Genomic DNA, 26,960 nt, shown 5'->3' on the forward strand with positions numbered 1-26,960 from the left:
ATGCTCAACAGGTTCATCAGTGACTCAGCTCCAGGCGGTGGACCCTGATGGAGAGCCGTTGATTTTCGGTGTGGTTGGTGAGGAAGCCTCACGCTTCTTTGCTGTGCAGGAGAATACTGGGGTGGTGTGGCTTCGGCAACCGCTCGACAGAGAGGTACACATACGCGCACACACACACACACACACACACACACACACACACACACACACACGCACACACACTGGTGAAAAACACAAAATATACTTAAATTAGGTCAACTAACACTGATGCGTTGAATAAATTAAACCTTTCGTCTCCAGCATTACGTGTTTGACTGTTACTGCACTTTATTCGAGAGCTAGCATTCTTCCTATACAAACTACAGACTAACTAACCATTTCAAGTTGTTTAACCTCTTTTACTTAATCATTGCATTTACTGCATGTAGCACTCCAATTCTGTCCTTCAAACCGAAGGTTTTTCAATAATAAAGGCTCCTGACCTGAAGCAGGTTTTTCATTCATATATATATGTATATATATGTATGGGGCGGCGGGGTGGGTAGCGCTGTCGCCTCACAGCGAGGAGGGCCTGGGTTCGATTCCCCTGCCGGGTGACCAGGGTCCTCTCTGTGTGGAGTTTGCATGTTCTCCCCGTGTCTGCGTGGGTTTCCTCCAGGTTCTCCGGTTTCCTCCCACAGTCCAAAGACATGCAGTCAGGCAAATTGGACATGCTAAATTACCCCTGGGTGTGAGTGTGTGAGTGTCTGTCTGTCTGCCCTGTGATGGACTGGCGACCTGTCCAGGGTGTATCCTGCCTTCCGCCCGAAGACTGCTGGGATAGGCTCCAGCACCCCCCGCGACCCTGACGGAGAAGCAGCTTAGAAAATGGATGGATGGATGGATGGATGGATATATATATATATATATATATATATATATATATATACCCTCAGCACCTGTGACAGTTCCTCCCATTTTTAAGACTCATCTTAAAATAAACCTTTTTCCCCAACGCTTTCACTTTTTTCTCTCCCCTAAGCACTGCTCAGGCCGGTTTCACTTATCAGGGTAAAGTCTGTAATAATCCTTTTAACACATCCTCTCACTGATAAAAATTACCACAAGATTATTACGTTTCTAGTGGGTTCTATTTTCTATTAACTCAGATGTTTATAAGAAGAGTTCATGAATGGTTATCTAGTTAACTGTGGAGGTTGAAAGAAACAATGGCAAAAATGAATAATGGATTTATTCAATCAAGTTAACATAGTGCTCTGGTTTACCTCTTTAGGTGACTGCACTAATGTTGCACAACATGTAGCATCACACAATGAAATACATCTCAAAACACGTTAATAGAAAATAGCTGAAGAAATAGCCGTGTTCTCTTCATCGGACGATGCACGAAACTTTTTTTTTTCTGTTTCTTGACTTAAAATCAACCACGAATCGGTCAGCACTATCCCTGCTTTCTCGGTCATCTTCTTTACAATGGTCTCTTTTCCACTGTCAAGCCAAATGGTACCCAGGGCTGTACTGGGCCATTCCATGCTGTTCTAGACTCATGAGACCAGTTATGGTTTCTTTTTCCATCTGTTGTGGCTAAATCAGAGCTGCTAAAACAAGAGCTAAAGTCACTCTTCTATTCTCTCACTATGCTCTCAGATTCTTTATTCGCTGGACCCAAGTCATGGGAGGCATCACATACTCATGTTAGATTAGCCTAGCAGGCTACAGCTTAAAACACTACAGAACAGGTTTGAGTTTGACTTCTGATAATACAGATAATGCATCATACAATACATTATACCTGCAGCTGCCTTTACAATCTCCCTTTATTCAGCCTTTGGGATCTCACTTTACTGATAAGACTTTCTCTTCTTGGTATTAACGCATTTTTAGAGTAGAGAGAAATGATGGACACAGAGTTCTACCACTCTGATCAAGTAAATGGTTGAGAGTAAAAGCCTCTATTGTTTCAAAAAGTGGAAGTGTTTAATGTGAATATGTGTTCTAGGATGATATGACAAGTAGAGAAGAGTTCAAAAAACGTTTTTAACCAAAACAATGCAACATCTGCCTGAAACATCACAGACTAAAATAATCAGACCAGAGTAGCACCTGTAAAAGAGGAAATGTCCCCAGAACCTGATGTACACTATATTGACAAAAGTATTTGCTTGTCTGCCTTCACACGCATGACATCCCATTCTTAATACATACGGTTTAATATGATGTCGGCCCACCCTTTGCAGCTATAACAGCTTCAACTCTTCTGGGAAGGCTTTCCACAAGGTTTAGGAGTGTGTTTATAGGAATTTTGACCATTCTTCCAGAAGCACATTTGTGAGGTCAGACACTGATGTTGGACATGAAGGCCTGGCTCGCAGTCTCCACTCTAATTCATCCCAAAAGTGTTCTGTCGGGTTGAGATCAGGACTCTGTACAGGCCAGACTCGCTCATCCATGTCTTTATGGACCTTGCTTTGTGCACTGGTGTGCAGTCCTGTTGGAACAGGAAGGAGCTGTCCCTGAACTGTTCCCACAAAGTTGGGAGCATGAAATTGTCCAAAATCTCTTGGTCTGCTGAAGCATTAAGCGTTCCTTTCAATGGAACTAAGGGGACGAGCCCAACTCCTGAAAAACAACCCCACGCCATAATCCCCCCTCCACCACACTTGGCACAATGCAGTCGGACAATTACCGTTCTCCTGGCAACCAGCAAACTCAGACTCGTCCATCGGATTGCCAGATGGAGAAGCGTGATTTGTCACTCCAGGAAAGACGTCTCCACTGACTCTAGAGTCCAGTGGTGGCACTTTACTCCACTGCATTCAATGCTTTGCATTGTACTTGGTGATGTAAAGCTTGGATGCAGCTGCGTGGCCATAGAAACCCATTCCATGAAGCTCTCTACACTGTTCTTGAGCTAATCTGATGGTCACATGAAGTTTGGAGGTTTGTAGCAATTGACTCTGCAGAAAGTTGGCAACCTCAGCATCCACTGACCCCACTCTTTCATTTTACATGGCTGACCACTTTGTGTCTGGGTTGCTGTTGTTCCCAATTTTGTTATAATACCACTGACAGTTGACTGTGGAATATTTAGTAGCGAAGAAATTTCATGACTGGACAGAGATCCTCTTAGCTTTTATTTGGTATTTAGCTTATTAAATTGTAAATGCTGTCTGACCAGAGGAGGATGAGTCTCCCCTTGTGAGTCTTGGTTCCTCCCAAGGTTTCTTCCTCCAGACTGAGGGAGTTTTTCCTTGCCACCGTCGCCTCCAGCTTGCTCACTGGGGGATATATGTTGTAACTGTGTGTTTTCAAACTTCTGTAAAGCTGCTTTGTGACAACATTGTTGTAAAAAGTGCTATACAAATTAACTTCTCTTGACTTGATTTGACTGAGCTCCTGAGAGCGACCCATTCTTTCAATGTTTGTAGAAGCAGTCTGCAGGCCTAGGTGCTTGATTTTATACTTTATATTTTTATATTAGTGGCCATGGAAGTGATTGGAACAACTGAATTCAAAGATTTGGATGGGAGAGTGAATATTTTTGGAATATATTTAATCCCAGGCTCTAGAGTCTGAGAAAAGTACTATATAAACACAAATTCTATGTCTTCTCTGTCTTCTTTGTCTCTTATTTCTTCTTATTGTGAAATACAGCCTTAATATTGTTTTCTGTTTTTCTGCAGACCAAGTCTGAGATGCAGGTGGTGTTTTCGGTCAGTGACAGTCAGGGGGTGAGTGTTTACTCTTAACAGTCTTGTCCTCAATCCACACACACATATACATTTGTATGCAAAGTTTGGGCGCCTCTAGTCAAATTAAATGTTCTAAGTGAAAATAAGAACAGATCCCCTACAGGGGGCACATTTATCGCTGCTTATTGTTCGTTTTGTCTGAACAAAACCTTGTATCTCCATTTTTGGGGACTAAAAGAAATGGGCCAAAATTACTTGGACAAAAAGTCTGGTTCCATTGACTTACATTAGTACTGAAGTTTTTCCTTCTCCTGTAAAGTTGGTATTTTGGAGATACAAGGTTTTATTCTGATAGCAGCGATATGCACATTTTAATGCTGTGTTGCTGAATTTAACATGTAGGAGGAAAAAAACAGGACCCAAAAAATTGCATTTGCCAGTGTTATGGCACATTTTATATTTTATGTTTTATTTTTTTGACATGTTAAACTCAGCAAATAAACAGAAATTGTGCTCTACATTTATTACCTGTGAAGGATGTTAACTAATTTGCTTCATCAACAAAACATGTCATTTGAGTAAACGCTGCATGCAACTCAAGATTCTCTCCTCATTCTCTGTCTTGATAAAGTGCTAATTAAATAAACAGATCAGTGTGAATTTGAACATCATGTCTTTGTTCTGCAGGTGGTGAAGGACACAGTGAATATCCAGATTGGAGATGTGAATGACAACTCCCCATCCTTCCACAACCAGCCGTACACTGTTAACATACCGGAGGTACTGAGCGTGTTCACATACTTCACATATAAAACCATAAATGCATGAATGCTCTTTGTGTTTTCCTCATTTTTCCTCTAACGACTGGATAAAGAAGCACGCTTTTGCAACTTGTCCAGTATTCCTTCATATTCCTACACTAAGCTCACTACGCTGGCTATTTTTACACTCCGAAAAAGTGCAAGCTTGATGTGGAGTAAGATATGTTTGATATACATTTACATTCAGCAGATGTAAAATGCTTGAAGGCAAAGTGGTGAAGTTTATATAACCAAACAGGGTGGTTTCATAGCCACTTCAACAAGAATGTTACCTTAAACTGCAAAAACGATATCTAGACAAGTGTAATCATCTTAAATGTAGTCAATACATCGAATCACTTTCATTACGAGGCTATTGTAAGATGGTCATTAGAGGTTTTAACTCATTTCTAGATCATCTCTAGAAACAGTGATCGCACTGTAGAGCACCTCATCACTGTGCCGGGACATTGTTGTATGCTGAGCCACCGACAGGACAGGCTTACTGGGCACCAGCTGGACATTACATTACATTATATCTCTCTACTCATATTAGTACTACTGTGCACTGCCACTTTGTTTATACATCTGTACATAATACATATTGCACAACTGTTAACAGGTTATTGTTTACAGTACATAGTCACTTGATTCATTCAGTGGAGGGGACATGCACCACTGCATTGTTGACTGCATATTTTTGTCCTGCGCATAATATTTTTGTTTTTTTTAGTATATTTTATTACTTGATTTTACTTCTTCTAGATATACATCTGTAAACAGTGCACAGACAAATTTGCTCCTGTTTTGCTCTTTATTGTAATGTGTACTGGTGCAATAGACGACTTTCCCTCTGGGATTAGTATCACTGATATTCTATCTATCTATCTATCTATCTATCTATCTATCTATCTATCTATCTATCTATCTGTCTGTCTGTCTGTCTGTCTGTCTGTCTGTCTGTCTGTCTGTCTGTCTATATGTGTCTGTCTATCTGTCTTTCTGTCTATCTGTCTATATAAATATCATTGTATGTTGTTGTATGTAGAGAAATTGTTTTATTCTACTGTCTTGTAAATTTGCTCCTTTTGAGCATCACTTCTTGAAACAAGCAAAATTGTCTAGCAGTAGAATGAAACAGAAAAAACGACTTAAAACAAATGTTACATAATATGTATACATACTTATAATATTCTTTATTATATTATAACAAGAAACATTAGATATATTCATTATATTTAAGTATGAGGGTTTTTTTGGCAGTATAGCTTAATTAAGTGCAAGAGGACAATAAGGATATGATCCAAGCCTACTTTAAATTTAACAAAAGAAGAAAGCATAAAATGTCCCACAAGGGGTTTGGAGAGCTCGTTCCACCACTATAAGGCAAAAGTCACTCTAGCAGCTATGCACTGGGAGCAAGTGTAGATCTTCAGGAGTGTGTGCACTTTTCACCAGTCATTTAGAGCTGCAGGACACAATTTGAATGTTCAGAACACTCTATTGTTCCGTTCTGGTCAAAATGTTGCAGCAATGAATACAAGAAATCCTGGAATCCTGAAGTTGAAGAGTTGCACAAGTTAGAGGCAATCATACTGTAAGATTTTTTTGTTTCTTTTCCTTCAAAACTGGCACTGCATGGAAGAAAATAAAAACAGAAAGGTAAAAAAAAGATAAGAAACAGACAAAAGTACACAAGGTGTCCATGTGTCAATGTTGGGATATGTGCTCCTGACAACACTGGTGTCCTTTATCCTGACTGCTGCCTCCTCACACTCTTTAGTCTGTTTCTTATTGCCAGAGGCTTCTGTCTTCCAGGAAACATCATGGTACTTCCGTGAAGATCTTTAAGTTGGAATGGCTTTGGAGACAGGTCTTGCTGGTCAGGTGTGACAGCTGCTTTCTTGCCTTTGTCCCAGGCCTGTTCTTTGGAGCACTGGTGTGTTGTTCAGCTTTACCAGTCAGGCTCTAGATGATTCTGTCTCCCCAGGAAACATTTTGAGACTGGCTTGAACATCTTTGAGGAGGAGTGGCTCTGGACTCATGCTGGTCATGCTGGTCTGGGACTTCATCTGTCTCAGTGGTCTTCTTTTTATGCTGAAGGAGAGCAAACGTGTGCTGTTCAGCTCTGCCTTTCGGGTTCTGGAAGATTCCATAATAGCAGTCGTGGTGCTGCCGTGGATGTCTGGTGGTGGAATAGTTTGAGAGGCCATGCAGGACAGGTCTGACAGTTTGCTTTCTTATTTGTCTGTGCTGCTCAGAGTGTTGGTTGATTCAGATGTGCCAGCTAGATGTCAGTCAAAAGGTAGTTCTAGGTCACTTATGTTTTTAATACAGCTTTTGACAGGATCTTGTGGAACTGTGGACATAGCTGGCATGGTGTGTACCTTAACATAGGTGTTTTGGCTATTGGTGGACTTCTCACTATGCAAGGATGCTCATCATGAGTTGGGTTTAGTGTTGGTAACCTGCATTCAAGCCATCTTTTTGTCCTTTTCCGTCCTTTCATCCTTTATTTTGTCCATCTTGATCCCCAACTTATTTGAGTGTCCAAGTTTTTCTTTGTTTTTTTAATTCAAGGGTATGTGAAATAGCTTTTACTTAACAGTATCCTTAGCAGCGTCCTTAGCAGTGTCCTGAGCAGTGTCCTTAGCGGTGTGCTTCACGGAGGCTGGTGCCAGCTTATATGGTCTATCAAGGACTCCCTATAGCAATGTTATCATTCCTGTCCCTCAATTAAACCATCACTGCACAAACCGATTAATGATAGTCAGGGTTTGAATTGTGGCAGTACAGCAGAGCAGTAACTAGGTAACTTATATATTGTATATTGTACATTTGTACTTTGTATTTTATATATATATATTACAGACTGTAGTCCATCTGTTTCTCTGCATACTTTGTTAGTCCCTTTTTACCCTGTTCTTCAGTGGCCTGGACACCCGTGTATCCTCACAGAGCAGGTACTATTTGGGTGGTGGATCATTCTCAGCACTGCAGTAACACTGATGTGGTGTAGTGTGTTAGTGTGTATTGTGCTGGTCTGAGTGGATCAGACACAGCAGTGTTGCTGGAGTTTTTGAACACCTCACTGTCACTGCTGGTCTGAGAATAGTCCACCAACCAAAAACATCCAGCCAACAGCTTCTTGTGGGCAGCGTCTTGTGTCCACTGATGAATGACTAGAGGATGACCAACACAAACTGTGCAGCAGCAGAAGAGCTGTCGCCTCTGACTTTACAAGGTAGGAGTTTCTAATAGAGTGGACAGTGAGTGGACACAGTGTTTAAAAACTCCAGCAGCACTGCTGTGACTGATCCACGTATACCAGCACAACACATGCCAGCACATCACCACTGCACTGCAGTGCTGAGAATGATCCACTACCCAAATAGTACCTGCAATGTGAGGGTCCATGGGGGTCCTGACCACTGAAGAACAGGGTAAAAGGGGGCTAACAAAATATGCAGAGAAACAGATGGACTCTAGTCTGTAATACCAATCAGTCCTACAATTACAGACAGTAGTATAGATAGACAGATAGATCAGTTCTGTAATTATTGTGTCTAAATATGCTTTTAACAGTTTCTTTATTTCCAAAGAGAAGTTATTTAAGCTTCTTGCCTTCTTTGGTTAACGGCACAAGCCAACCAGTTGACAGGCAGTTTAAATGCATGATAGTCACTTCTTCTCTCAGTATCTCTAGTTTGCAGCTTTATTAGTGGACAGAGAGAAATGGCTATTGTTGACTTTATTTGTTTTTGGGAGTTTTATATAATTGAACCATAGGGTAACCATGTTCTTAAAAAACAAACAAAAAACACCCTCCTTCACTATTTATAAGCCTACATTACTTATTTTACCCCTGATTCTTAGAGTATCATTTTCACCAGCTATACAACAATATATTCTTAGCTTTCTATTTAAAATTCTCCAACCAGCACATTCCCACCACTGAATCACTTTCATTCCATCATGAGGAGAACACATTAGAAAGGAGTACTCTAAACTCTTATGTTTTTGTCTAAATGCAATGTTTTCTGCAAGCATCCAAGTTGCCATAATTGTCTCAATTATAGTTATTTTTCTTTTTTTTGTCTGCTGCTTACTGTAATGAACAAATCCAGCGCAGCCTCTGTATCACTTGTAACTGTCTCTGATGGGGCAGGAGAGTATAAAACAGCAATATGTTGTCACATATCACAAACATTGCATTTATGATCTCTTGCACAATGTACAAACCCTCAACCCCCACCCCTTATACTGTGACACCGATGATACCAATGGTCCTTAGCAAACAAAACCAATACCCTGAAAACGACCTTTTTTCATTAAAACATTAAGACATTAACACATCACACAAAGACTGAATTGAGGTGTTTGTTTAATGCGTTTCACAGTTGTCTTTCAAGTGCACAGGGAACTACATTTGTTTGAAAAAAGCAGCAGAAGATTTCTATTTTACTTCAGATGTCATAGTGTTATACTTATTTCTGTCTCTCTTTAGCTGAACAGATACAATTTCATGATGTCAGCAGTGATTAAGATGCAGAAACCCAACCATGCACTCATTAGCAGTACAAGTATGAGTATAGTCTTTTGTAACCTCTTTGAATGATTTCATATTAAAATGATTATCATTTTCTTTTCTCTTGATAACTTCTTGTCCCTGAATGAGCAGTTTTTACCACAGAACAGCTGTTACTTCAGACAGATACCTTCCAGCATCATTCTGGTATCCTCAGCAAATGCCTCCTCTAAAAGGAGACATTTGAAGCTCTTTAGCAAGTACTTGCATTTATGAGCATTTCTAATGATAATGGTTTAAAGTGTTTCACATTGTAGATCAGGCTAATTGCAGAGAAAGAATGATAGTGATTAGCCAGCTGCGTCCAGACTGCCCCATTCACTATATATGCACTATTATGGGGTTCTGCCAGAAAGCATAGTGTAGAAGATTCAGTGCAGTCAAACAATCAAACAGTGCGTCACAGTAAGTAGTGCAAAACTGATATACCTTAGGGGATGGGGGATACCCAGAGTATACTGCTTTTTTTTGGTTTGAAGATTTACACATAACTTCTCTGAGCAGGATTTCCAAGTTTGGCTACAGCGATAACCTCTCCACAGATCTGTTACAGACATTAAAGTTAGGCCCAGAAATATTTGGACAGTGATGACACAATCTTCATGATTTGGGCTCTGCATGCCACCCCAATGGATTTGAAATGAAACAACTGAGATGCAATTGAAATGTAGACTTTTAGGTTTAATTCAAGGGGTTGCACAAAAATATCCCATGAAATGTTTAGGAATTGCAACCATTTTTCTACACAGCCTCCTCATTTCAGGGGCTCAAAAGTAATTGTTCAAGTAATTGTTCAATTTTAATACTTTGTTTAGAATCCTTTGCAGGCAATGACTACCTGAAGTCTGGAACTCATGGACATCACCAAACATTGGGTTTCCTCCTTTGTGATGCTTTGCCAGGCCTTTACTGCAGCTGTCTTCAGTTGTTGTTGTATCTTCTTCCCATCATTCTGGTACAGGTTGATATTAGTTTCATCTGTCCAAAGAATGCTGTTCCAGAAGTTTCAGGCTTCTTCATATGTTTTTTGGCAAAGTCTAATCTGGTCTTTCTATTTTTGAGGCTGATTAGTGGTTTGCACCTTGTGGTGAACCCTCTGTATTTGCTCTCATGAAGTCTTCTCTTTATAGTAGACTCAGATACTGATACACCTACTTCCTGGAGAGTTTTCTTAGCTTGGGTGGATGTTGTGAAGGGTTTTTCTTCACCATGGAAAGGATTCTGTAATCATCCACCACTGTTGTCTTCTGTGGACGTCCATGCCTTTTTGAGTTCCCGAGCTCATCAGTGGGCGCTTTTTTCCCCAGAATGTACCAAACTGTTGATTTGGCCACTCCTAACATTTCTGTTATCTCTCTGATGGATTTCTTCTTTTTTTCAGCCTAATGATGGTCTGCTTCATTTCCATTGAGAGCTCCTTTGATTGCATGTTGTGGGTTCACAGTAACAGCTTCCAAATGCAAATGCCACACCTGGAATCAACTCCAGACCTTTTACTTGTCTAATTGATGATGGATTAATGAGGGAATAGCCCATGCAGCCCACGTAATAGCTTTTGAGATAATTGTCCAATTACCTTTGGACCCTTGAAAAAGAGGCAGCTACACATGAAAGAGCCATAATTCCTAAACCCTTCCTCCAATTGGGATGTGAATATTCTCAAATTAAAGCAGAGAGTCTGCACTTTGAGCTCATGTTGATTATACAACTGTATATTGAATACCTAAACCAAAACTTGTGTCACTGTCCAAATATCTCTGGGTTTAACTGTAAATAAGCTCTTCTCATGTGTGCAGTCAAACTTGGTGGTTATAGTGGACTGGAGGCATGATGTTCATAGTATTTATGTGATGGGATCTGCTATCACACTGTAATGAGCACACCCATATGGCGTTCTGTCTGAAATCGTTTACTATCATCACACATCGTTTTTCCTATGATAGCGTTCTATACAGTGATCCAGACTTTTCTATTGTAGGGTAGTGAATAGGGGACCATTTTGAACGTGGCATGTGTTATCTAGATTTGGCTGTATGTCTTTGTTATAACAAATATGCATCCGAATAGTGTTGGAATCAAAAATAAATAAATAAATCTCACAGAATGTCGTTGAATGTCAAATAGAAATTGACAAAGTAGTGGTCTTTGAAAAGACGGGTGATTCTAAGACTACTGCTATTTCATACTTGTAACTTTTAAACATTTTTTTTTAATACTTTTTTAGCATTAGATCTACGAAAATATGCAGTTAGTCATTTGAAAATATATCAACCCATCTCAGATTTTTTTTTTTAATTTCCTTAACTCATTTAAGTAATTTGAATGAGGCATGGGTTAAAAACAACAGGGTGGAAATTTTAGTATAGATCCATGCTAATAGCACAAGGAGATCAATAAGATTTTAATGTACACTCACTGGCCACTTTATTAGGTACACCTGTTCAGTTGCTTGTTAAGACAAATAGCTAATCAGCCAATCACATGGCCACAACTCAATGCAATTAGGCAAGTAGAGGTGCTGAAGTGCAAACTGAGCATCAGAATGGGGAAGAAAGGTAATTTAAGTGACTCTGAATGTGGCGTAATATATATAATATATTATATATAATACTTATATATCATAATATATAAGTGTAATCTAAAAATAATAAGATTGTTGAAGTATTTTAATGGTTGTAGTCTGGGTTACTGTAGTTGGGGCAGAACAGCCAAAATGCTTTTTTCTAAAGGCTAATAGGTCCCGTTAACGTTTAGTCATTTATCTGAAACATGCACATATGTTGTTGTAAAGAACACTTCATCCGTATTTAAAATGTCCTTTACCTTCACTTTACATGCATAAATGTGTCAATAGGACGGCAACAGTGGAGTCACTCACTGAATATGTTTTGAAGCAAAACAGCAGCTTTCTGGCCAAAAAGATACTGTGGTTCAAGACTGTCCAGTGCAGTGTTCAGTGGCAGAGCTGCTAATCACTGGGTCGTTTGTTCTGGGACCTCCCCTTGGCTGTGATTGCTGTTTGTTTTTGTCCTCTGTCCTCTCCTATGTCCTTTTGTCTGCTCCACTCACAGGAAGAAAGTACTTTGTGCCCCTCTTGTGGTGCGTAGTGTCCTAGTGAGATATACACTGATTTCTTTTTAAAGAAATAAAAATACAGGGACCAGAAAAGGTTCTTTGGGCAATGCCACAGGAGAACCCTTTTGGTTGCCTTGAGAACCTTTCAATGGATGATTCTGTAGAGTAATGGAAATATTTCTTTTAAAATTTAAAGAAACTCAATGGAAAAGTTCTAGGAATGATCCTTAAATTTAATGAGAACGATTTCATGAAGGTTTTTAAGCCTTTGAAAGGTTATTCATGCTCATTAATTTTTTTTCAAACATGGCTCTTTAGGGAAGCAAAAGCAGTTATTTTATGGTTCTAGGGATGCATTATGGAAGCTTTATTTTTATTTTTAATAGTGAAGCTTACTTAGGAGAGCATATTTGCAGTGAAGTGTATGTCCAGCTTTAGAAGTTGAGAGTTTGTACTAGTATCATTTAACTATTTAATAAAGCAACGAGCCACAAGAGGCTGTGAGTTACAGTGATTCTATCATGGAAAGGGTGAGGCAGTACATGAAGTTGAGTGCCTAAAACTCCCTTCCCAATGATAAAATTGCAGTAAGACAGAGCCTCAAGTGGCTTATTGCTTATATAAAATGGTGGCCAACATAAAGTATGATAAAATACATGTTTTTATTTCTGCCAAGAAATGTAGTTTCTTCAGCATATGGTATTGATGGCAAGCAACCATGTACCGATGAATGAGAAAAACGTTTGGTTGCCCATCGCTGCGGTCATTTCATGAATTTTTTAACTTTTTGTCATATAACAAAGAACATGTGATAACCCAGCACTGTTTAATTAATCTTCGCTTTATAATTACTTTTTGGTCAGCAAATTACAACCACAAGAGGCTAGAATTTCTAAACTTTCATAGCTAGCACACTATTTAGGGAATACAGAGCCGTTTGGGAATCACCGTGGGTTTGAATGCAGCTTCTGACTGAAATACGAACATTTGAAGCATGTAATCTGTTCAAGTGACATTTTTAGACTTTTATACTACCGTTTTACAGTTAATCATTCTGTAAGTGCTTTAATTCAAGCCTGTGATATTAATGATTGAGTTGTTTAGGATGTTTGCTATCTTTTAGCACATTAGTTGGCTGACCAGGCTATTTCTAGTTAAGAATGTAAGTAGCCAGCCCCTCAGTTTAAACAGAAAAAAAAAACGTTCTTATTCATCAATATACTTGGTGGTCCATGTGAGCAGCATGAGACTCAAAGGTTATTCCATTTACATCAGCAGAGGGTAGTAATACACATTTTAGCCGTTGTGAGCCAGTCATAGGTGTGCATATATTGCTCAGCCGATAAGATTTTTGGACCGGAAAGCTGGAACTGTCCGTTTTATAATATGATTATGTAATTGCACTGAGATCTGATTTACCTTGGAAATCTGGACTTTTCACTTTTTTCCATTTATTTGGTTGAGGTTCTTGTCAGGAAATTACTTTTTTTCTTTCTGCTAGTTCAAAGCATAACAAAATATCTTATGGTCATTAATGTGGTATCAATTAAAAGTTTAGGATCTGTACTTTCAACAGAACTTCTCATTTCTGTGAGCTTTGAGTGAGAATTCATTCATTTGTAATTACGCTATGCAACAATAACTGTGGCTTCCACATGTTAAGTGAAACAAGGTACATATACTTTAATGTAAACTCGAAATCATGTGTGTGGATACTGAATTAGTAGACACACAAAGTAATGTTGTGCTTGAAAGTATGTAGGAACACTTATGATGCTTTTTTCTCCTTTTCTCTTTCTTTTTTTTTATGTGCAATTCTCATCATGTCCCCTCATCTCTGGAGTCCTATTTGAGTGAAACTGGTGCCTGGACCCCCTGCGGAGAGTTCCTATCTACTGTACCCTGCTCGTTTCTCTTCTCCCTCGCTTCACTCTTTCCCCTCTCCTTCACTCCCTCTAGTCTCTCTTTCTCCTCTTCTCTCTCTCTCCTCTCCCCTTCAACTCATCCTTCCTCCCCCTCGCGCCTTTTCTCCTTCATCTAATCCTTGATATGAGGTAATTGGCAAAGCCAAGCAGGGAACTTCAAACAGGGAGTGAAGTGTCTCTCTTCTTCTTCTTCTCTCTCTCTCTCTCTCTCTGTCTCTTTCACTCTCTCTCCATCTCACTCACTCACTCCCTCTGACGTGAATATACTCACACTTCTGCTAGCATTTATATTGTGTGTTTGCGTGTGCACATCCCACACTCCTCCCCAGACCAAATCTTCAAAGCCTCAGGCGATTTTTCGTCTTCTATCACTATGAGTAAATAAAAAGGGGAGAGAGAGAGAGAGAGAGAGAGAGATGTATTTAACTCTGTGTACCCTGACTTCACGATTAAGCTCCCTCAAGCCAGTATGAGAGGAGAGGTGGGCCATAATGTTTGTTCAATATTCACCACATTCAGTCTACAAAATGCGCCTGTTCTTCTAAATGCTGATGTATAAGCACATTCTGTCAAGACTGTGTTTAAATCTGTCTCCCTTTAGTGCTGCATGTCTTTAAAAAAGCAACTGGCTATCTTTCCTGATAAGTCAGTATCCACTGGCTCTTGCGGGGGAACAAGGAGTGAAATTTGACGTCTGTTGGAAAGATAAACCGAGAATTCATCCTTCTGGGTTTGAATCCAACGAGTGAATGTTTTATGATGGTAAATTAACTGCTGTTATTTTTAATAATTTGACTCTGTGGTTAACCGCAATGCAGCTAAAAAGCAGCTATTTCTTCTGTTTCTACTGTTCTTCGCTTTATTGTTCTGTACTTTTTATACTGTTTTTATGAGTTGCCGTTTTCAAGCTAAATCTAGAACTACAATATTTCATAGGATTGTAAAACCTGTACAGAGATACTACACTTGTCCTTTTGGGACTAATCATGTGTATGCTATATTGCCAAAAATATTGTCTACCTTGGGTGACATCCCATTCTTAATCCAAAGGGTTTAATATGATTTAATACGTTTCTAGTGGGTTCTATTTTCTATTAACTCAGATGTTTATAATAAGATTTCATGAACAGATATCTTGTTAACTGTGGCGGTTGAAAGAAACAATGGCAAAAAAATAATGAACGGATTTGGGATCAAGTTAACATAGTACTCTTCTTAATCCATAGGGTTTAATGTGATGTTGGCCCACCCTTTGTAGCTATAACAGCTTCAACTCTTCTGGGAAGGCTTTCCACAAGGTTTGGGAGTGTGTTTATGGGAATTTTTGACCGTTCCTCCAGAAGCGTATTTTTGTGGTCAGACACTGATGTTGGACGAGAAGGTCTGGCTCACAGTCTCCACTCTTATTCATCCCAAAGGTGATCTATCTGCTTCAGGTTAGGACTGTGCAGGCCAGTCAAGGTCTTCCACACCAAACTCGCTCATCCATGTCTTTATGGACGTTGCTTTGTGCACTGGTGTACAGTCAAGTTGGAGCAGGAAGGGGCCGTCCCTGAACTGTTCCCACAAAGTTGGGAGCATGAAATTGTCCAAAATGTCTTGGTCTGCTGAAGCATTAAGAGTTCCTTTCACTGGAACTAAGGGGCTGAGCCCAACTCCTGAAAAACAACCTGGCGGCACTTTACACCACTGCATTCCACGCTTTGCATTGCACTTGGTGATGTAAGACTTGGATGCATATATATATATATATATATATATATATAGAGAGAGAGAGAGAGAGCGAGCAATCACCTGGAACAACACAACAATGGCCAAGCAACAACTTAACAGCTTCCTGGGATAACACTTCAGCTGAACTTAGTCTATAGGTAAACAGTCTCCCAAACCATTTCCACAAATACACACTCAAATCATCTCTTCTTTCTCTCAAACCACAACCAGGTCTTCATTTAGGTTGTGCAGTCAAGTCAATGTAGCTTAGAACACAATATGACTATGAATTATAAAATCATCAAAAAAAGCTTCTCAATGTAGCTACGAGAAGCAGCAGCCATTCGGGGTAGCAATTCATTGCTTTCCTGAGCACAGTTTGGTATCATTCCACACAAAATGACCAAATACACTAATATTATTCAGAGAAAGAGGAATGTAGGTGGAAGCGAAGTGTCGATTACGAGGTCTGATTACGAATTTAAGTAACACATTTTTCTGCATGAAAGAGCCCAAACTGTATATGCTTGAACCTGAATATTCACATGTATGTATATCTCTGCCAGGTCCATTAGTGACTCCTCAGACTCACCTCTTAGCACAAAGCAAAAGTTAGCCTCTTCTTCGATTCAACTTAAATGGCTGTCTCGGGTACCAAAAGAAGAATCGAATAAGAAGCTGCTGAATAGGAAGCCAGCTTCAGCCAACTTTAGCTATGTATGGCATTACGTTATGTAAGCACAATGAAGATGGAGAAAAAATAATAAAATAAAATAAAATCCTAAATACACCAATAGCAGGAATTATGTATTCATTACTTGTTCAATTAGATGCTGAAATTATTGTTCTGTACTCTCCAAAAACGCCCCAGGAAATGCTCTAGTAATGATTCCTGAAGTTCACACAGTTGTTCTCAAAATCTCAGTGTAGAACTGAATGAGGTGTATTTGATTGATGACAGAGATTTATGACAGCCTCATCTTTAGGGCCACCAGGCAACATTTATGTAATTTGCTAGGAAAAAGTACTTCAAATTGCGCTTGTATTTGAAACATCTCTCCTCCCTGAAGGAGAACGCTCATCCCAGTTTGGTGATGAGATATTATTGCTTGGAAATCTATGCAATGCTGCAGCGCAGGAAACTCCAAGTATGGGTAATCTAAACAGCGCAGGTCATATTGGATTAGAGCGGCCTCTAAATGAACCATTATTAATGTTATTACGCTGAAGTGTTTGGGGGGTAATGGTGTTAATCCAAGGGGAGAAGAGGGGAAGGACTGCTTTGTTTCTCAACTAAGTTGCAGTTTATTTTCTGTTTATATTCCTCCCTCTACCTCTCTCTTTCCGTCCACATGTCCTCCTGCTCCTCACTCTGCATTTTTATGGCCTCATTACGTTCCTCGACCCTCCTATGACCCCTTACAGTCTGATAGAGCATACCACGACATCACTCCATCAACCTGCCCCTCAATCGGTGTGGCACAGTAACCTACCAAATGGGAAGCGATCAGCCTATAGTGTGTAGAGAGAAGGAAGGGAAAGTCTCATCTGTCTTGTTTCTTATGGTTAGCTCAGCTTAAATGCCCACTTCATGTCTATGTTCCTACTTTTCTGTGGTCTGTACATTGTAGCAGTGCGAAACTGTTATCCTTGGTGGTCTTTGCTGTCACCGTCTTCAGTTCTGAGACCTTTAGTTCTGGTATAATTTCACGCTGGAACAGGAGAGAAGCTTGATTGATAAATTTCCAATGGTGGATGGAAGACATGGATTAATGGTAGTAGATCCCACATCATGACATTTCTGTGGGTGCTACTCTAGAATGCTACAGAGTTGGAAGGAGTAGAACCTCTGAATGAGGTTCTCTGATGATAAATGAGGTTCTCTGAAGATTAGCTCTGAAGAGAAGGTAAGCTGCCATCTGTTTTCAGTCACAAATATAGAAATTTTGGCCACCATTACCTATTTTAAATAACTAAAAGTTCTTTTAAGGGCCAATTTGGCTAAAATAAAATGTAACCGTCTACAACTAAACATTCAAACTTGCCATCCCATCTTGAGTGGTGCTGCAGTATTCTCTAGAATGACATTTTCCAGTTTAAAGATGAGAAAAACTCCTTTCTGATGATATATCTTGACGGTGGGAGGGACAAGCACTTAGGGGTGGATACATGAGAGTGGTATTTATTTATTTTTTTTTCTGCTAGCTGGCTAGTTTGCATACTGCTGATCAAATAATGTTTTCTTTTCATCTGAAATTGCTATGTTAATTACTGTGTAATTACTATGTAACATTACTGTTTATTTGCTAGGTTCAATATATTGGACAAAAGAACAAAGTAGCCATTGCAAAAGTTATCACGCAATTTACAATTTATGTTTCCTTTTTCCTAATATGTTAAACTCAACAAATAAATAGAAATTGGTCACTAACGTCTTTAAAAAATAAGTACTTTAGAGTATATGCTTCACTTGGACAATCAACACAACACTTCAGCTGACCAGGGGTGTTCAAACTTTTGCATGACTGACTAGGAGTCAGGATTTCACTCATCAAATGTTTTGTAAAGTCATTGATATTAAAAGTGTAAATAAAAAAAAAAGATATTATTAACCTTTTTTTCTGAGGCTGTTTGGGTTAATGCCTTTTGGCCTGATGTTCAGTTACACCAGATCTGAGACATGATGATGGTTTTCCCGAGAGTCATAGTCGTTTAGTTCGAGGAATAATGCCATAGGCGCTGAGGTCTGACGATTCCCTAAAATGTACCCTGTAGCCCCACCTAGTGTTAATTGACATATATTAGCATGTTGATTAACTTGTAAACGTGAGAAATAAAAAATAAAAGAAAAAAAAGAAAAAGAAAAAAAAGATGTGCTTCTGTTTGCCTTTATGTTCTGACATTTAAAGCACGTCCGCACCAAAAACTGGTTCGCAACCTGTCCCTTTGGTATTGATTTATCCATTTTGCATTTTCTTTTTGTCAGATATGTAGCCTGTTGCTAAGAAAAAGAAATAACAACATAAATATTGCATTTTGGTTTTAGTTTTGATGCAAATTTTGAACTTCATGAAGAAAAGTCAAAGCCAAGGTCAAGCTTGGATTTTCTTTTCTCTGTTAGCTTTACCGTTTTAGATATGGCCATGAAATACCAGAATAATCTTCGTCCTAAATAACATGTTCTTATGTAAACATTACATTGAAAATTTAGATATTTCATTTAGTTTCGTTTTCAATTTTTGACAGCATTTATTATTTGGTTTGTTTGCATGTTCTCCCCGTGTCTACGTGGGTTTCCACCGGGTGCTCTGGTTTCCTCCCAATCCAAAGACATGTCTGCCCTGCAATGAACTGGTGACCGGTCCATACACCCAATGACTGCTGAGATAGGCTCCCATGATCCGGAAGGATAAGCGGCTTAGAAGATGCATGTCTGTATTTGTGCAGATGTTTGGGAAAAGAAATGCCATTTCCCTCCCATAGAAACAAGCTCATACTGACAAATCCATTCAACCTAACCTCAGCAGTGTAACCCTTTTCTAAATGATTAGCTTACTAAGGAGTCAGTGTGGATGTAAGTACTTCTGATTTGCATCATGCATTTAGGTAGTTTCATTTGATCACGATGCGATTAAAAATAACTTATCACAAAAAAATCCATTCTTTAATGGATGCATAGGAGACTCAGTCTCAGTTAATGAAGACTTTCTTCTGGAAGCTTAGTAGTTTTGTTTGGAGCTGTCTTTGATTTCCCTGCCTAAACTGAGTGAGGTCTGTGGGGCGGATCATTAAAAGGCTGTACTTGAAGTATAATTTTATGGCAAAGTCAGACAGGGTGCATGCTGGTGGTTAAGTAGGTGAGTATGGAGTGCTGGATTGGCAGACGGGTGTATTTCAACCTTGTAATTGGTTGTTTAATAGGAGTGAATGAGTGAGAGGAAGATAGTGTTTGGGAGGAGGCAGAGATGCTGTGCATATGGTCCCGTAATCGTGTGTTTAATTTGCAGGGTCATAAAAAGTGGGAGGCATCTTACATTAGAGAACCAGGTGGGCTAGCGTACCGTCTGGCAGCTAAAATGAGCTGTGGAGATTTATGTCTCTCTCTCTCTCTCTCTCTCTCTCTCTCTCTCTTTCTCTCTCTCATCTCTCTCTCTCTCACTCTGTATGTATATGAGACAAAGGGAGATATTTTCATGACCAGAGAAAGGTCACCACAGGAATGAATAAACTAAATCTGGTGTAATCGTAGCCGAGAAGATGGATCATACATACTAAATTAAACAGAATTAATTCAGTATAGCAGTTCTTGTCTGTATGCTTTTTATACCTGAATGTGATGAATCGTGCTTATTAGTCATTTTGAGTGTGAGACACACTTTGAAGTGCATGTCATCGTTCAAGTAGGTACTCTAGTGCTTTCAATGCATTTAGACCCCTGTGCTTGTAAATGTGTGTGAATGTTTTTAAATAATGTAGAATTATAATAGATTAGCATTAACAAGTGGTCATATAGATGACTGCAAGTTGGGGTGAACTATTGAAATGTTGATACAAGTAAATATAATATCATTTCTTTTTCAGTATTTAGTGTGTCCATCCTTCACCTTTATTACAGCTCATATTCTTTTGAGGAGACTTCCTGAAGGAACATTTTTCCACACTTCCAAAGTTCAGTCTTAGGCCCAATCCCATTTCACCCCTTGCCTCTACCACTTAGCTCTTAGCCCTCTGTTCTGCACATTAATGCCTAGGGGTAGGAGGTTCCGATTTCTGTCATGATAGAGGTGTAGGGTGAAGTGTTAGAGGTACATGGCCCTCCAAACGTAGGTTTTTCAGAGGCACACTCCAAACTGAGTGTTATCAAAAAAAAAAAAAAAAAGTCAGCAAGGCGGCTGCACAGTGACCAACAATATGTTGGTCCACAAATGTGAGTATTTTCCTTTTACCATCAGATAATATACCAAAGATTTTAGTTTAATGGATTGTGGTCCTTTTCTTCCTAACTTAACCATTATGAAAATCACTAGTAGTATGCTGAAGCCTCAGTAGCTAGCTAGCTAAATTTCCCATTCCATCTTAAATGGTGCAGCAGTTACATTCTGGTGCCTCAGGCATTAGAACGGCTGCTATTTAAGGGAAATGAACGCGAAAAAAAACAAGAAGCTGGCAAATAGCCGACTTCAGCTTCATGTCACTGAAGAATTAGGGGTGGGAAATAATAAAAAAAATGTCACATCCCCCTCTTTGAAGTCATATGGGGGGGCGGGGGGCTTGGGGGGTGTAGCCCCTCAGCTTCTACTCTTCCTGTGTTCGCTTAAGAAAACTGCATATCTCAGAGATGGAAATCTACATAACAAAATGTTAATGTGACGGGATTGTATTCATTATGTTAAGCAATTTTGGACCATTTCTATTGATCCATTCATCATGCAGTGCTCACTGAATGTAAAGGCCATGTGTATTTGTACACTGCCAGTGTTGGGGTTTTGTTAAGTATTAGCTCTTCTCTTGCCAGGGGTCTCGGACTGTGTCAGCGAGCGTGACATGAGCTTTTAAATGGCAACACTAATGACATTATGCACTGCTCTCGGTTTGAGCCCAGTCCTGTTGGGACACGCACAGTACACACATACGCAGACCCACAATGCTTACACTAATCGCTTTGATTTATTGTTCTTCTGTTTTTGTACTGTTCTCTCATCTTCCTGTTTCTGTTTTGCAGTTATTGCATCCAGCTGTCTCTCTCTAATGATCTCCTCTTGATTGAATGCTTTCCAAAAGAAGCCAGTTCACTCATTCCAGTGAATTAAAATTCACACGATTGCTCTTTAATATCAGTATTACTCTTATACACATTTGTCATCAATCTATTTGGTAGAAGTATATTTGAATAGCAGTCTCTGTCAGATAAAGCAGAGCTGATGAAAAAAAGAATGATAAGGCCAAGGCTGTTCTTATTCGCCTGCTATAATGCCCTATATAAATGGATGGAAAAGTATTGGCAAACAGAGAGACAAGCAAGCCTCCCAAGATAGATAAGCAAAGTTTTGGCTTATCTGTTTACTTTTACTGTGTGTGTGTGTGTGTGTGTGTGTGTGTGTGTGTGTGTGTGTGTGTGTCCATTCTGCACCAGTGCTCCTGAACTTCTTATGAGATTTGACTTGAGGATAAATGGCTGTAGTGCATGGGGGCACAGGGTGAACCTATACAGTGTACTATTATGTAATGAATTATGTTTATTGTGTATGTTGATGCGCATGTCAAATTATCCAAAGTGGGGGGAGGGGCATCTTTTTTCTCTCTTTTCAAAGGGAAAATGAAAGAATCAAGTTTTGATTGCTATATTTGGAAGCTGGACATCTTGCTTTTTATTCACGCTGCGTATCTGTCTAGACTGCTTCAGGCTCGCTGAGTTCAACTTGAAATGGTCAAGTAAGCTACATTGTGAGCAGGTTATTTAATTTTATTTATTTATTTATTTATTGCTTGCCTCCAGTGTCAGTTGTATTGGAAGAGCGGTTAGTCATTGTATTCTGAGCTGTATGATATCATGGATCAAAATTTGTGTGAGCATAAACAAAAAGCACCTTTATTTGAGATCTTTTCCAGCAGCACCGCACTTATGTATTAATATTTTTGCCTGCACATATCGATAAGAACTTGATTGACAGTTAAAGCACTATTTTTGATTCGCACAGCCAGAAGTAGCTTCAGCCAACGCAATGAGAACACACAAGAAAAAAACATAAGACTGTGCAGTTGTGTTTGCATTTATCAGACTGCAGAAAAAACACACCACACACCCACATACACACATACAAAACAAATAAAACGTTATTCTTAATAACTGGTATGAATGCATATACATATATTGCAATACATATGATACTATATAATAGTTCTGTTCATGGTGTGATTGACAAAAAAAAACCCTACTCCTGGGTTTTTATATATATATATATATATTCATTAGTCACACAGCACAAAAACATACTGATTTCCCTGCCCTATCTTTGAATGTGATCATTTTTTAATTCTTTCCCTCCTAAACCATTTTAAATATTAAGGGAAGAAGTACAACCCTACATTATGTTTGTATATTACTACTGCCAGAACAAAACCTTGTATCTCCATTTTTCCATTTATCAGTTTTTGACATAATTTGAAAATGCCTGGTACCTTTTACGTTGTATGTAAACATGAAGAATGAACTAAAATAACTGACCCAATATGTCTTTTCTGGTTCCATTGACTTACATTAAAAGTAAAGTAGGTGTTTTCCTTCTCCTGTAGAGTTATCAAGGCTTTCTTCTGACAAAAGTGATATATTTGTCCTTGATTGATCATTTGATTGATAATAAAATCTTGTTACAAAAGCTATCAAAGTGTTAATTTTCATCTCTGAAATGACCGTTTGAGGGAAACAAGGATTGGTTATGACGGTAATGACATTTTATTCTTCTGTCCGCTGTCCCGCTCGCGTGTTTATCTGTTTATCTCTGTCTCGCTCTCTTTCTCTTGCTTCTGTCTCTCCACTGGCACTGACTTCTGGAGGGTGTGAACCATCATCCCCCTGGGTTCATGCATGGTTGGAATGGTGTGTGTAGGGTGACTCTGATGTTTGATTTGTTGCCTTGGCAGCACTACAGAAGCAATCTGGAGCCAGTGCGCGTGCTTGCGTGAGACCGCTCAAAATTCCGCCTGCTTCTTTCTCCGCTTCAAAACATGTAGCCTGTCAGATAACTTAAATTAGTCTCATTTGCCTCCATGGCTGCTGGCCACACCAACACTGCGGAGACATGACTTGCATGCTAGCAGGTAGCTAATAAGCTTAGAGACAGTAAAGACTCCGTACTTTGGCTAGCAGTTGCAGCTCACAAGAAATGTGAAAAGTCAAGATGATTCTGTAACAGTAATGCATGGTGAGTGTAATTCATGCCTTGTTCTAAAGATCCTTCAAATCATGTGAATTGGTCTTGAATTAGCAGAGCTGAATTGCAAGTGTTGAATTATATCTGTGCTGGGGCCTGGATTATTAAGCACACTGCAGGTGTTAACTCAGAGGAATAGCTTGCTGAAAAGTTGTGTAAATTTCAATTTAGCCAAAGTGTCACAGAGATTCTGCTGTGTGTCTTCACCATTAAGACACCTTGACAGTTAAGAAATGGTTCTATTAGAAAAAATCTGTTCTATTGTTCACCTCACACACACACACACACACACACACACACACACACACACACACACACACACACACAGACATTCACATTTTCTAAGACGCTTCTCCCTCAGGGTCACGGGTATTATTCACCTCACTGCTTGTCCACCATCTTCACCATAATTAGGGCAAAAGAAGAGAATCTATACTTTGTAAGTGGTTACAGGTAAAGTTGGTGATGTTAATCTGATTTGATGTTAGTCTGACTGTAATAATTGTGGAGTGATTTTAATCCAGTATGAAACTGCAGTGTGTGTAGTTTTTACATGTGTAGTTTTAATCCAGTAAGAATCTGTAGAATGTGTGTAGTTATTTAAAGTCTGACAGCAATAATTCTGGAGTGAATAGTAATCTCTAATTATCTGATCTTATATGAGTTCCATAAAATTCCATAAAAAGGGTGCCATTTAAGTCAAAGCATTTCATGCCATGTATTAGTGAAAAACCTGTTAATAAGTGTTTTTTAAACTTATTCAGAATTCACATTCAATTAACAGAATGCATGAAACATTTTATTGCAAGCTAAAATGCATATTTCTATTTATAATTTTATTCTAAACATGGCCAAATAGACAGCTAGTGGAGTTCTATCTCACTTATTACTAAATAAAAGTTATTTTTATTAAAATTTTGTTCAATTTATGTTGCTAAATTTCCTTCGAGATCAATAAAGTATCTATCTATCTATCTATCTATCTATCTATCTATCTATCTATCTATCTATCTATCTATCTATCTATCTATCTATCTATCTATCTGAATATGTGTCTGGGTCTACATTAACTATACACATATGAATTACATAGAAAAACATTACTGAGTGAAAATTTTAGAGTGATATGTCATTTGAACTATATAAACTGCCAAAACAGTAACTTGAACTGAGAAAATTTCAAATTAAAATGTCCAATTAGCACCGATTTTGTGGAAAAACCCATAGAACACATGCTTAAAATTATTTCTCTTATATCTCTGATGTTAGTCGCTACAGTGCAGTGGTCAGAGAGTCTCTGTCCATATGGCTGTGGGTGTAGCTGACAAAATGAATTAGGATCTCTTTGCCAGTTAGTTTTTAAATTGAACATTTGCATGTAGATTGTATGGATCTACATTCAGCCTGCACACTTGATACACGCTTGCTGACCTGTAATTAGGCCAGAAGGGCTGTAGCCCAGCAGTTGTTTCTGGAGTCAATGTATGTATTGACTTTTATTTGATTACACGACTAATCAAACTATAATACCTTATATTTCCTCTCACTTTGCTCTGTCATGGCTTCATTACAAATTATAAATTGATATGGCCAACACTTAGATGGTTCAACACTGGGGAAACCCAGAATTTGCACTTTCAACAGAACTTCTCCTTCCAGTGAGCTACGAGTGAGAAATGATTAATAAGACACTGCAAGTTCATGAAGGTTGACTTGGCAGAACCGTTGCTATGAAATTCCAGGTGGTTACTAAGGCATTGCCCTGTTATCCTAGGTGGTTGCTAAAGTGTTGATAGGCCATTGCTCTGTTCTCCCAGACAGTGGCTAATGTGTTATGTGTGTGTGTGTGTGTGTGTGTGTGTGTGTGTGTGTGTGTGTGTGTGTGTGTGTGTGTGTGTGTGTGTGTTTGAATGTGTGAGTGTTTGTGTGTGGGGGGGTGTGGGTGTGTGTGTGTGTCTGTGGGTGTGGGTGTGCGTATTTGTGTGTGTCTGTGTGTGTGTGTGTGTGTGAATGTGTGTGTGTGTGTGTGTGTGTGAGTGTCTGTGTGTGTTTGAATGTGTGAGTGTTTGTGTGTGGGGGGTGTGTGTGTGTGTGTGTTTGTGTGTGTGTGTTTGTGTGTGTATTGTTTGCATTTATGTGTGTGTTTGTGTGTCTGTGTGTGTGTGTGTTTGTGTGAATTTGTGTCTGTGTGTGTGAATGTGTGTGGGGGGGTTGTGTGCTGTGTCTGTGTGTGTGTGTGTGTGTGTTTGTGTGTTATTGTGTTATTTTCTGTGTGTGTGTGTGAATGTGTGTCTGTGTGTGTGAATGTGTGTGTGTGTGGGAGGGGTGTGTTTGTGGTGTGTGTTTGTGTGTTTTTGTGTGCATTTATGTGTGTGTGTGTGAATATGTGTGTGTGTGTGTGTGTGTGTGTGTGTGTGTGTGTGTGTGTGTGTGTGTGTGTGTGAATATGTGTCTGTGTGTGAATATGTTTGCGTGTTTGTATGGGGGAGTTGTGTGGTGTGTGTGTGTGTGTGTGTGTGTGTTTGGGTGTGTCAGGGTGTGCATTTATGTGTGTGTATGTGGGGTATGTGTGTGTTTTTGTGTGTGTGTGTGTGTGTGTTTTGTCTGTGTGTGTAAGGGGGTGTGTGGGTGTGTGTGTCTGTGTGTGTGAATGTGTGTGAGTGTCTGTGTGTGTCTGAATGGGTGAGTGTTTTTGTGTGTGGGGGGGTGTGGGGTGTGTTTGTGTGGTGGGTGTTTTTGTGTGCATTTGTGTGTGTGTATGTGTGTGTGTGTGTGTGTGTGTGAATGTGTGAATGTGTGTCAGTGTGTGTGAATGTGTTTGTGTGTTGTGGGGGGGGGTTGTGTGGTGTGTGTGTGTGCGTGTGTGTTTGGGTGTGTCAGGGTGTGCATTTATGTGTGTGTGTGTGTGTGTGTGTGTGCGTGAATGTGTGTGTGTGTGTGTGCGTGAATGTGTGTCTGTGTGTCAATGTGTGTGTGTGTGTGTGTGTTTGTGTGTGTGTGTGTGTGTTTGGGTGTGTTGGGGTGTGTGTGTGTGTTTGGGTGTGTCTGTGTGTATGTGGGTGTGTGTGTGTGTGTGTGTGTATGTGTGTGTGTGTGTGTCAGGGTGTGTGTGTGTGTGTGTGTGTGGGTGTGTGTGTGTGTGTTTTTGTGTGTGTGTGGGGGGGGTATGGTGTGTGTGTGTGTGTGTATGTGTGTGTGTGTGTGTTTGGGTGTGTCAGGGTGTGTGTGTGTGTGTG

The 26,960-nt window shown here is 39.5% G+C and overlaps 1 protein-coding gene across 1 annotated transcript in view; it reads left to right on the forward strand.

The window, feature by feature from the left end:
• Positions 1-26,960, forward strand: part of cdh23 (cadherin-related 23) — a 435,604-nt gene that overhangs the window by 113,687 nt on the left and 294,957 nt on the right. Inside the window, exons 4-6 of the mRNA XM_037538890.1 lie at positions 12-154; positions 3,684-3,731; positions 4,380-4,472. Of these exons, the coding sequence (XP_037394787.1) occupies positions 12-154; positions 3,684-3,731; positions 4,380-4,472 (284 nt within the window). The remainder of the gene's footprint in view (positions 1-11; positions 155-3,683; positions 3,732-4,379; positions 4,473-26,960) is intronic.

This window comes from Pygocentrus nattereri, chromosome 5 (assembly GCF_015220715.1).
Source record: "Pygocentrus nattereri isolate fPygNat1 chromosome 5, fPygNat1.pri, whole genome shotgun sequence".
Classification (NCBI taxonomy): Eukaryota; Metazoa; Chordata; class Actinopteri; order Characiformes; family Serrasalmidae; genus Pygocentrus; species Pygocentrus nattereri.